The sequence below is a fragment of the Danio rerio genome, chromosome 7 (genome assembly GCF_052040795.2).
Source record: "Danio rerio strain M-AB ecotype USA chromosome 7, GRCz13ab, whole genome shotgun sequence".
Taxonomy (NCBI): domain Eukaryota; kingdom Metazoa; phylum Chordata; class Actinopteri; order Cypriniformes; family Danionidae; genus Danio; species Danio rerio.
The window spans coordinates 6,252,526-6,263,987 of record NC_141027.1 but is presented as its reverse complement, the minus strand read 5'-3'; the positions used below and the strand labels follow the sequence as shown (position 1 = coordinate 6,263,987).

The 11,462-nt window shown below is 37.2% G+C and overlaps 3 protein-coding genes and 1 pseudogene across 4 annotated transcripts; all 4 read left to right on the top strand.

The window, feature by feature from the left end:
- The first annotated feature begins 7,053 nt into the window (after positions 1-7,053).
- h1l1 (H1 linker histone-like 1) lies at positions 7,054-8,364 on the top strand (annotated as a pseudogene). Its single transcript, XR_015495206.1, has 2 exons — positions 7,054-7,782; positions 7,859-8,364. The product of XR_015495206.1 is annotated as a H1 linker histone-like 1 (transcript).
- Positions 8,365-8,849: 485 nt separating this feature from the next.
- Positions 8,850-10,770, top strand: si:ch1073-159d7.11. The gene has a single exon (XM_087260558.1). The coding sequence runs from the start codon at positions 8,898-8,900 to the stop codon at positions 9,279-9,281; it is 384 nt and encodes a 127-aa protein (XP_087116684.1). The 5' UTR covers positions 8,850-8,897; the 3' UTR covers positions 9,282-10,770.
- LOC137496136 (histone H3) lies at positions 9,926-10,617 on the top strand. Its single transcript, XM_087260544.1, has one exon. It carries the CDS (start codon positions 9,966-9,968, stop codon positions 10,374-10,376), a length of 411 nt encoding a protein of 136 aa, XP_087116670.1. The 5' UTR covers positions 9,926-9,965; the 3' UTR covers positions 10,377-10,617.
- Positions 10,771-11,034: 264 nt separating the features above from the next.
- si:ch1073-159d7.5 lies at positions 11,035-11,462 on the top strand. Its single transcript, NM_001442816.1, is given in 1 exon segment — positions 11,035-11,462. A coding segment is annotated over 1 exon segment (375 nt). The 5' UTR covers positions 11,035-11,060; the 3' UTR covers positions 11,436-11,462.

The following is an 11,462-nucleotide window of genomic DNA, read 5'->3' as shown; positions in this document are numbered from 1 at the left end:
TTGCTTCACAGTTCCGGCGTCCCGCCCAACGTAACAAGGGGTTGGAGCCAAGAGCTCCCACAATCTGTGTTTGCAAAAGACAGGTTGACAGACAGAGAAGCTAAGCTTTGCTAGGATGAGCATTCAGCCGTACACGTACGAGTCGGACACAGACCAAGCAGAGAATACAAATTAATTTGTGTCTTTGTATAGTCTCGGTGTAAAAGTGCTGAGCTTGTAAACCGAGACTAATAACCAAGCACACTGAATTAACTCAAGCTCCGCTGCGTGCACCCCGATAGAAACCCACGCCCAGAACTCCGAAATGCACGGCGCCACACAAAAGGTACAAGCAATAATTCCGATTACAGCGATAATGTGGAGAATATTGATCTTGCGTTGAGCCCAATGAGCTTTTCATTAAAATATAGAGCAAGGGTGCTCCTTTAGCGATATCGCTTTGACTCACACACTGAAAATGGCGGACGTGCAACAAGAAACTGAGGATAAGGTCGTGACGTGACGCTGTCAATCAACATTGGTGGGCGGGGGGACCACACTCCTACATAAAGTTGCGGTTGGTCTAAAAACCGCTCCAATTGGTCCGTTTTTTTGTTGTTAAATTGAAAAAAAAAAGGACTGTGTGTGTTTATATCACCCCAATATGACGGTCCATACCAGGGGTGGGCAAACTTGATCCTTGAGGGCCGGTGTCCCTGCAGAGTTTTAGTCAAACACACCTGAACAAACTAATCAGTGTCTTCAAGATCACTTGAACTCTATAGGGAGGTCTGTTTGAATAGGGTTGGAGCTAAACTATGCAGGACACCGGCCCTCCAGGATCAAGTTTGCCCACACCTGGGGCCTCATGTATCAACGCTGCGTACACACAAAAACTTTGCGTACGCCAGGTTTCACGCTCAGAATCGCTCACGTTTGGATTTACTAACGATGAACTGAACGTGGGAATGTGCGCAGCTCCGTACGCACATTTTTTGTGCGTGTCTGTTTTATTTCCATTGGCGACTCCTAGAGGCAGTTATGTTAAATTGCACTCTACAAAGTGTCTTTGACACAGTTTTTCTTCGGTCTACCTCCGAAAGCAGCAGCTCCAATTCACATTCTGTTCAAAGTTTCTCTTTTTGCTTGCTTTTGCCATTACTTTGGCAAAACCCAACGAAAAAGCAGAGTCATTAGCATATTAATACGGGGGAATTTTTTTCTGCGTACGCACAAAGCTGTAAATGTTTTAGTATAATTTCCACGCAAGTCTTTGTACATGAGGCCCCTGGTCTATACACTATACTTGCACACATGTCTGTCCAAACAGCTTGAAAAGTTGATTTTTTGCCATAGTGTCGTGTTCTGTTCCTTGTCTTTCAATCAGCAATCGAGTCAGTGGGTCTTGATTTCAAAAGATGGATTTATTGCCAGAAAATAAAAACGAGAGGCTAACAGACAAACAAATGTCTCTCCATGAACCTCTGCCTCTCTGTGTCCCTGTCTTGCTTTTATACATGTAGTGTTGCAGACTTTTCCCACAGATATGGTCTTGTGCTGTGAACCTGCTATTTTTTTGGCTGTGTGCCTTTTGAACTCAGGTATATTCTTGGCTGTTTGCCCTTTAGGTGCTGGTTTAAAGTTTACATGTACTCAGCTAACTACTAGGCTTGCTCTTACTGTTATACCTTCACTTCACACTTATTTGTACACATATTAATATGATTATACAGAATAACATGTTCATTGCATATGTTAAACAATATATGTTTACTTGCACACTTGTACACAATTGGAGATATTTACTGCATATTCACTGCACACTTTACCAAATATATGTTCACTGCACACTATTGGAGAGAAGATCAAATCCTTGACATACAAATATATGTTCACTGCACACTATAGGAGACAAGATTACAATTACTCCGTCAATAGGTGCCCTTTAATGTTTTTATAATTTAATGTTTTATTTTACACAGTTATTTTGTAATTAATTCAGTTGTAACCACAGCAGAATAGGCATTAAATCATTTAATTTTCAAGTATTCTGTAAATAATTTTTGATTTATCTCAACAACACTCAATTGCTCCATATTTCAATACAATCACATATTAGCAATGCTACATTTTTAGCAATTAAATCTGCCATCATTTCAGTTTTTGGTATTGGATCACAGGGGAATGGTTTGACTAGAAATCTAGTTTTTCACCATTACCCTGATAACTTTTTTTTTTAATTCGCCAGAGCTACACTTAGTTAGAACTGCTGTAGTTATAACCAATTCGTACTGTTGTAACACCTCCTCTATGATGTTACTAAGAGGGAGTTTACAGAATTTCAATGATACTTAAATTAAACTCGATCAGACTGATTATTTTAGCTTTTCTAATACTTTCTGCACGTTTAGGTTTAAACTTTAAACCACAAAAACAAAAGACAATCAATATACAATTAAGCAGTCTTATAACAAGCAGTCTAATAAACATTAAATTATTTCAATAGTGAGGCGGTTATATATCCTTTAGAGTAGACTGTTTAAGTCTAATTTCCTCTCCCTGAGAAATAGAGATAGAGAGACAAAGTAAAAAGAGTCACTGACCGAATTAATCCAAGTCTCAGAATAATGTGATAGTTCACTCATCGGTGTTCCTCGCTTTCCAGAAAACACTACTGATGATCATCTAAAATGTCCCATGAGAACCTTTCAAAGATCATAGAGTAGTCCAATGAAAGTATGAATCACACAATCACCACTGACAGAAACATTTAAGAAAACAGGTGCTGTCTACATAGGCCAAATCACTACTAAATAATGGAAATACATTAATAAACACACTCAGTCAATACTCACATTTGAGCAGCAGCAATATTGTTCTCAAAATACCCAAACCAGAGTAGATTGGTAGCATTAGCATGTTCAGTACCTGTTCAATGCCAAACACAACTCTCTTGCTCTCAGGAATATATTCGGCTATCGCACCCTAGTGGCTCCCAGTGCCATTACACTCTCTGTTTATCACGTCACATAGAACCAACATGATAATTAGAAAAGCATATAATGTTTGTACTTTACAATGCCAAATGGTCAAAATCTTTTCTAATAAAAACCATATTTTTGCCAAAAAACACTGCAATTAATATTTACAAACCTGGAGAAGTTACAGGGTAGTAAAATGGCTGGAATAAGGACACAAGCAAACTCCATTCAGTCTACATTCAATGTCAAATAAACATGAATGTAAGACTGTAAGTATCAGAGATTTTAATTACTTTTTTCTTGAGCACTATTGTTAGATAGAATAAAGAAATTGAACTAAACGTGTATTTTCTGAGATGGATAATGTATTTAGGTTATCATTTTGATTATGCTTAGTGTTAATGTAGCCTTTTCATATGAGTTTATTTATGAAAAGCCACAGTAAAATTCACCTTGGAAGCGAAGGGTAAACTTTTACTACACAAACACTCTAGATTGACAGTGCTGCCTTTGTATAAATGTTCTTTTACGACACACAATTAAATTGCATCTTTGGACAGCAGACATCCTAGACATGGATGATACATTGAACTGTATTTAAAAAAAATACCAAATACCTTAGTTTTACATGTGTCAAAATATACTACAATATACAGCAGTCACAACAAGTATCACAACAAATATTTAAGTAGTATAAAATACTGTATTTTGTGCTTTGAAAATATTACAACATACTTTTACAAGGGGGCATGATTTTTCTCTCTCAGAATTTTCTATCTATAGGCTTATTCAATTGATCCTTTCACCATTAAACTGACTCAGCTAAGTAAACCGTACACTAAAAAATTTGACCTTAAATTCACAGTAAATTACTGACTAATAATTGCATTACTTTCACAGTAAATTACTGTATGTAAATTCACAGTAAATTATTGTGAGGTAGTTCACAGTAATTTACTGTGGTTTTGTCACATTAAACTATTGTGAAATTCAAATTACAACCATATATTGTAACTTTACAGTAGATTATAAAGTCTGTTACTGTGATTTCACAGTATTATCTTGTAGAATTAACTATATTTTACTGTAAATTTGCAATACGATTACTGTGATTTAGAAGTAGGTTGCAGTTTAAATACCAGATTTAACTGTAAAGTTACAGTTATATCCCGATTACTGTAACTTAACAGTTTGGTGCTGTAAAATTTCAAAGCAAATTTAGGTCACACAAAAATGAAAGTTCTGTCTTGATTTTCTCACCCCCAGGTTGCTCCAGCTCTGTTAAAAAATCTTTTTTTTTGTTAAACACAGGAATAAAGTTATTAAATATTCTTCTTTGTGTCCAAACAACCTGAAAATGCGTAAGTGATGACAGAATCTTCATTTTTGGGTGATCTGAGAAGACTCTAAAATCAAACCAATTCCTTTTTGTATAATATTGTAAGACACAAACATATAATTCATTGATATTCCATCATACTGCTCGGTAACACGCATTTTATACACTAGTTGTACACCAATTGCATGTTGATGAGTATCAGTTTATGAACACGTCTGATAAAATAACTGAATCAGATTCAACGTTACCCGAGTCCTGACCCGAAGCAGTGCGAAGGTGATATATTGATTACTATATAGTATTTTTTTTTCTAATATTATATCATAATATTACATATCTCTGACTTTAACAGTGCAAATAAAATTCGTTTGGAGTGTTTTTATAATTATTATTTTTTTCTCCCAGCATTAATTTTGCACCAAGCTGCAGCAAGATGTAATGGTGGATGAGAAAAGGCACATAATATTAAAAATATTGCTTTTAATAGGTCATGAAATTAAGTTTTAACAGTTTTTCATGCGAGAATGTAGTTTTTTAAAACTCAAATCTGTGGTTTATTTATACAGATAGTGCACAATTTAAAATGTTTTTTATTTTTTATTTTATTTTTTTTATTTTAAGATTAGTGACCTCCAGGCAATGACTGGTGCCCAATACTCATGAATCCTTCTAAAGCAGACATTTACCCTGACATTGAAATAACTTTGACTGTTTACCAGTCTTTGGTTTCATTAATTAATTATGTTTTATTCCAGTTTATTATGTTTTAGCTAAGCACAAATTTATGTTCAATAAATATTATTTCATATTTCCATGGTAACCTCATAAAATTAAATAAAGGTGCAGTAGCTACAACCAAAAAGATGTTGATAACCAAATTGTTTTTGGTGCTGCAATAACATACTGTTAATTCTAAATATTCAAAAAGTGCCAATACTAGCATAAAGGTTAATTTGTATTAATTTTTATGTTGAATAAAAAAAAAAGTTTGAATATCTATAACTAACATGCAAAAGATATGGCCTTTTTACAGTAATTTGCTGTAATCATGCTACCTGCCTTAATTTCACAATAAAATTATGAATACAACATATTACTGTGAATTTTTACATTTAAATACTGTGAAGCGATACTAATGTTATTTACTGTGAAAAAATACAGTAGTTTGTTGTGAAAATCTGGAAATTTTTTAGTGTATTTGACAGCAACAGCATTTGTCAGCTTCTCTGCCAACTCATTCACCTCTACTCCTGTACATGTCAAACTTTTTTTTTTATTTCAGTATAAATTTTGCAAAAATTTCAAACAGAAAGTCCTGTGTTAAAGATGATCACTTTAATCACTGTAAAAACCATGTAATGCAGATAATGAGTTGGAATATCCTCTCATCATCGTGTTTCCATCCATTGTAGCCAGTAAAAAAGCCACCACCTCTTAACAGTCTTTTTTAAAGAGTGATGTAAGAAAAGGTTATTTTATTTTTTATTCACATGTTTTTTTCAACAACATTTTTTTGCAATTTAAATCGTCAATAATTAATGAATAATATATATAAACATGATTTCTTACAGCTAAAATCTCCAGTTTTACTCCATAACTCATGTTTTTTTTTTTTTTTTTGCATTTGTTCTCTTCAATACACAACATAAAACATGATCCATATAAAAAAAAAAAAAAAATGGAGTAATCAGTTTAGCAGTCGCACTCCATATACATCTTGCTGCTGCTGTGTAAAGGGAGCCTGGAGGTTTTGATCAGTAATAGATTGAAGTTATTAAATATTTGTGTCTCATATACTGTATTGTGCCACTGACATCTTTAGGCAGACATCTTTGCTCTTATTAATTCAGAGCCCCTGCAGATCAACTACTGGCATTTAAAACAAATTGCAACAAATATAAAAAACTTCGGATGATTGCTTTGTTATTCACCAATTTTGCATTATGCAGGTTTAATAAGCCACACACTTGTGCAGTGTTTTGAAGTATTGAAACATCTTTAACATACTTTGCAAAACATGCATTTGCTTCAAGGCAATTGAGGAAATAGACTATGTAGAATTTTAATTGCATTAATACTTCAGATATGGACTGGTGTCTACTCTTTACTTCAAATTAAGCTGTTTAGTATGAATGTATTTTATTCTTATTGTTGTCTTATATATAATTTATCATATTTTATTTACTTTATTTTATGATAAGGTCTGATGACATGAACTTTCCTTTTTGAATTAATAATTAAGCTATAATTTAGCTATAATAATTGTCATTGAGAATTGTTTGTTTTAGCATTATTTTTTTTTTCTTTCTCTTTGTGAATTGTATTGTGCAGCACATTGGTCAACCTTTGGTTGTGTTTAATAGTAGGATATAATTTTATTATATTTTTTTACATTGACATTGACAATAAAGTCTACATAAAGAAACAAACAAATTATAAGAGATGAAAGGATCTTATGTTAAAAAAAGTGCAGTAAAACAATGTCAGTGAAAGAACAGAGGACAAATGACTCCATAAGTCTAAAACAAAATTCAGGGCGTCTCCTATTTGAATTCCATGATAAAGCCTTGACCCTCTTCATATTGATAAGGTCTTTCTAGTCTGATGAAAAATATTTTATTGCACTTGTTTTGCTCTGTGTTTAAACGGAGAAAGCACAAGCTTTGTGTAGAGGCGATTCTCTGAGAGGCGGTGATTGAGTCTACACGGTTCTCATGTGGTAGATAAGTTCACAGCGCCGCCCTGCAGAGCTTCATTATTCACTGCTAGTTGTAGGTGAAGGTTCCTCCTCTGAGAAATGGCTGAAACTGCTCCAGCACCCGCTGCCTCACCGGCGAAAGCTCCTAAGAAGAAAGCGGCGTCCAAGCCCAAGAAAGCGGGCCCAAATGTTCGCGACCTCATCGTCAAGACTGTGACCGCGTCCAAGGAGAGAAACGGCGTGTCTCTCGCAGCCCTGAAGAAGGCTCTCTCCGCCGGCGGATATGATGTTGAGAAGAACAACTCCCGCGTCAAAACCGCCGTCAAGGCATTGGTAACCAATGGCACTCTGGCCCAGACCAAAGGCACAGGCGCCTCCGGTTCATTCAAGCTCAACAAGAAGCAAGCCGAGCCCAAGAAGGCAGCCAAGAAAACCGCCGCAAAGGCCAAGAAACCCGCCGCTAAGAAATCTCCCAAGAAGGTGAAGAAACCGGCAGCCACATCTGTGAAGAAGGCGACAAAGAGTCCCAAGAAAGCCAAGAAGCCAGCAGCTGCCAAGAAGGCGACCAAGAGCCCAAAGAAGGCAAAGAAACCAGCAGCTGTTAAGAAAGCAGCCAAGAGCCCTAAGAAGGTGAAGGCTGTCAAGCCCAAAACGGCCAAACCTAAGGCGGCCAAGCCTAAAAAGGCGGCTCCCAAGAAGTAATCGGCACCAAGCTCGTTTCTTCCAAAAATCAAACGGCTCTTTTAAGAGCCACCAACTAGTCCAAACTAAAGAGCTTTATTTCGGTGGATGAATCGAAAAGAAAGTGTATACACAGCAGTATTCTTATTTAATCACACTTAATAGTAACAAACACTCTAGCCTGTTTGGGTTGTTACTGTTGATTAAGATTGATAATTGAATAATGCTGGAAACATGTAACCATTGACTTCCACGGTTAGTGTAGATTTTTTAGTCTTTTCTATATTTCTGTTTAACAAAAGAAAAAAAAACAGCAATTTTCATTTTTGGGGGTGAACTATCCCTTTAAGCAAACGGTAAAATATGTCAAAATGTAATGTTATATTAAGCATCATATGTGCTGATAATCGTGTGATATACACTGCAAAATGCTGGGCTCCACACAATTTCTTCATGTTGTCCAAAAACAAATTGAGGTAACTGTTTTTACAAATTTAAGTGGATTGAACATAAAACCATTTGACCCTAAAATACTCAAGAATTGTGATGATTCAGCTCATTTTTAAAATTATTTTAAACAGCTGAAATCATTTTTGAGTATAGACTAACTGTACTGCTTCATACTAGTTCCACAGTCGTCATTTATTTTTGAGTCTGGTACATCAACTTTTGGTTCAAATAACGAATCATTTCATAATTTATTATTCTCAAGAAAACATTTTAAGTGTAAGTACGTTCTTAAAGGGACAGTTACTCCAAAATGCAAACGTTTGGATCATTGCCTCAACATCCACTGGTTTCAAACCTTTATGAGTTTCTTTATTCTGTTAAAAACAAAAGTAAGAAATTCTGAAGAATATAAGAAACACCATGGATTTCCATAGTGGAAAAAACATACTTTGAAAACCAATGGTTACCGCCTTGAAACATGTTATAGTAATAATAATAATAAAAATATATTTAAGCGTGTTTAACTGAATAAAGGTGTTAATTTATGACAGAATTAAAATTTTTGGTTCAACTGTCCCTTTAAGGGCTGTGAGTTAAAGAAAGGGGGTGTGGCTTACAGTTCGAAGAGAAGTTCGCTGATTGGTTTGTAATATATTTGGGCTCCAGCCAATAACACAAGTCGCAAGTTTTCTTTTATAAGGCGCATCACTGTGTTATCATTGATTACTTGTGTTGTTTTAAGTAGCAGGAGAGTAGTATCTCGACTAAAATGAGTGGAAGAGGTAAAACCGGAGGAAAAGCCCGCGCCAAGGCCAAGACCCGCTCCTCCAGGGCGGGCCTGCAGTTCCCAGTCGGCCGTGTTCACAGGCTTCTTCGCAAGGGTAACTATGCAGAGCGCGTTGGTGCTGGAGCTCCAGTGTATCTGGCTGCTGTGCTCGAGTATTTGACCGCTGAAATTCTGGAGTTGGCTGGTAACGCCGCTCGGGACAACAAGAAGACCCGTATTATCCCCCGACATCTGCAGTTGGCGGTGCGCAACGATGAAGAGCTGAACAAACTTTTGGGCGGTGTGACCATCGCTCAGGGCGGCGTGCTGCCCAACATCCAGGCCGTACTGCTGCCAAAGAAGACCGAGAAGGCCGCCAAGAAGTAAACTGGGTGAAGATCGTTTCAAAACCAAAGGCTCTTTTAAGAGCCATCCACTTACTACTTAAAGGGTGATTACTTCTAGACTGTGCTGGTATTTTGAAAATATAAAATGGAAATCCCAACTTAACAAGAAAAATGTATGAAATACTTAATATCACACCTGTTTAATGAAACGTTTGTATTTTTTATATTTAGTATATCAAGTATCTCAGTCCCTCGAGTTCACTGTATATAACACGTTTACAACAGCCACAGGGTGACCAAACTGCTTTAGTTTGAATTAGTTTAAAATAACGCAATTTAAAGTTATTTTTATTCAGTCGCACTGTTGTTAATCTGAATTAAAAACCCAACGTTATATATTCTTTATGTAAAGGATTAATGGAAAACTTTAATTATATAGTGCAAAAATTTAGGGTGTTTTTGATAATTTTCCATTTTATTCATACAAAGAGGCGGGAGTTATGTACTTTTAGGCGGGAACTTTTCTTTAAGCAGATTCCCCGTTTCAAAAAACGACGGTGTACAGCCATTGGTTGACTGTCGTAAAGTTAAACTAAGGAATAACCAATCAAATCATTCGAATTCTTGCCGTCCAATGAGCTCGTGGCAGCTCTGCTTTAAATATCCGACAAGGTTACTGGTTGTATTATTTGTTCACAGAACAAAACTTAAGCCTTATCTAACAATGGCAAGAACCAAGCAGACCGCCCGTAAATCCACCGGAGGAAAAGCTCCGAGGAAGCAGCTTGCTACAAAAGCCGCTCGTAAAAGCGCCCCGGCCACCGGTGGCGTTAAGAAGCCTCACCGCTACAGGCCCGGTACCGTAGCTTTGAGAGAGATTCGTCGTTATCAGAAGTCCACTGAATTGTTGATCCGCAAACTACCCTTCCAGCGTCTGGTGAGAGAAATCGCTCAAGATTTCAAGACTGATCTGCGTTTCCAGAGCTCTGCTGTCATGGCCCTGCAGGAGGCCAGCGAGGCTTATCTGGTGGGTCTGTTTGAGGACACAAACCTGTGCGCCATCCACGCCAAGAGGGTCACCATCATGCCAAAAGACATCCAGCTGGCCCGCCGCATCCGCGGAGAGCGCGCTTAAACTTTTGCCACCCTTAACACAAAGGCTCTTTTAAGAGCCACCCATATATCTCTTTAAAAGACCGTTTCTTTCGTGTTTTTTTTGTAGTCGAACTACTTAATTCTGCCTATTAAAGACGTGTTATGAATTGCATTTCGAAAATAAGGTAAAACCCATTTCAGCTGATCTGTTAATTACAACTTTAAGAGTAGTGAACATCTATTAATTGAGCGTTTCAGACACATGGCTACTGAAAGGGAAACAACCAAATTATAAAGTGAAAGGACTGAAACAATATATTGTTTTGCAATCAATGCAATATTCTGTGCTGTTTCTCTCTATTAATCTATAATAAGCGCTTTGTCTATAATGCATAAATATACAGTTTTTTTTTAATATTCTAGAATGTAAGTTTCGCTGAGAATTGTTATCACTGCTAAAAATGAAGAAAATCAAACCAAAAAACGGTTTCGGTACACTAAGGTAAATTACATTAAACACTAGGAAGTGGGCGGAGTCAATCTTTTAAATCCTCTGATCTGTCATTGGTAGTTTGACCTGACCAATCAAGTCATTCCATGGGTAGGGCGATGGATAAACTAATCACAGGCCGCGGTTTTTCGTATTTTAAATTAGCATACGTGGTATATAAAACCATGCGCTTTCTGCTGAGAACTTTCATCTTGAAGATCTAGGTCAAGCACCATGCCTGAACCAGCGAAGACTGCACCCAAGAAGGGCTCTAAAAAGGCGGTAACCAAAACCGCAGGCAAAGGAGGTAAGAAGCGCAAGAGGACCAGGAAGGAGAGCTATGCCATCTACGTTTACAAAGTCCTCAAGCAGGTTCATCCTGACACTGGAATCTCCTCAAAAGCGATGGGCATCATGAACTCGTTCGTCAACGACATCTTTGAGCGTATCGCCGGTGAGGCGTCTCGTCTCGCTCATTACAACAAGCGCTCCACCATCACATCGAGAGAGATCCAGACCGCCGTGCGTCTGCTGCTACCTGGGGAACTGGCCAAACACGCCGTGTCTGAGGGTACAAAGGCCGTCACCAAGTACACCAGCTCCAAGTAAAACGCGGAGTCAACTTCTCAAAGGCTC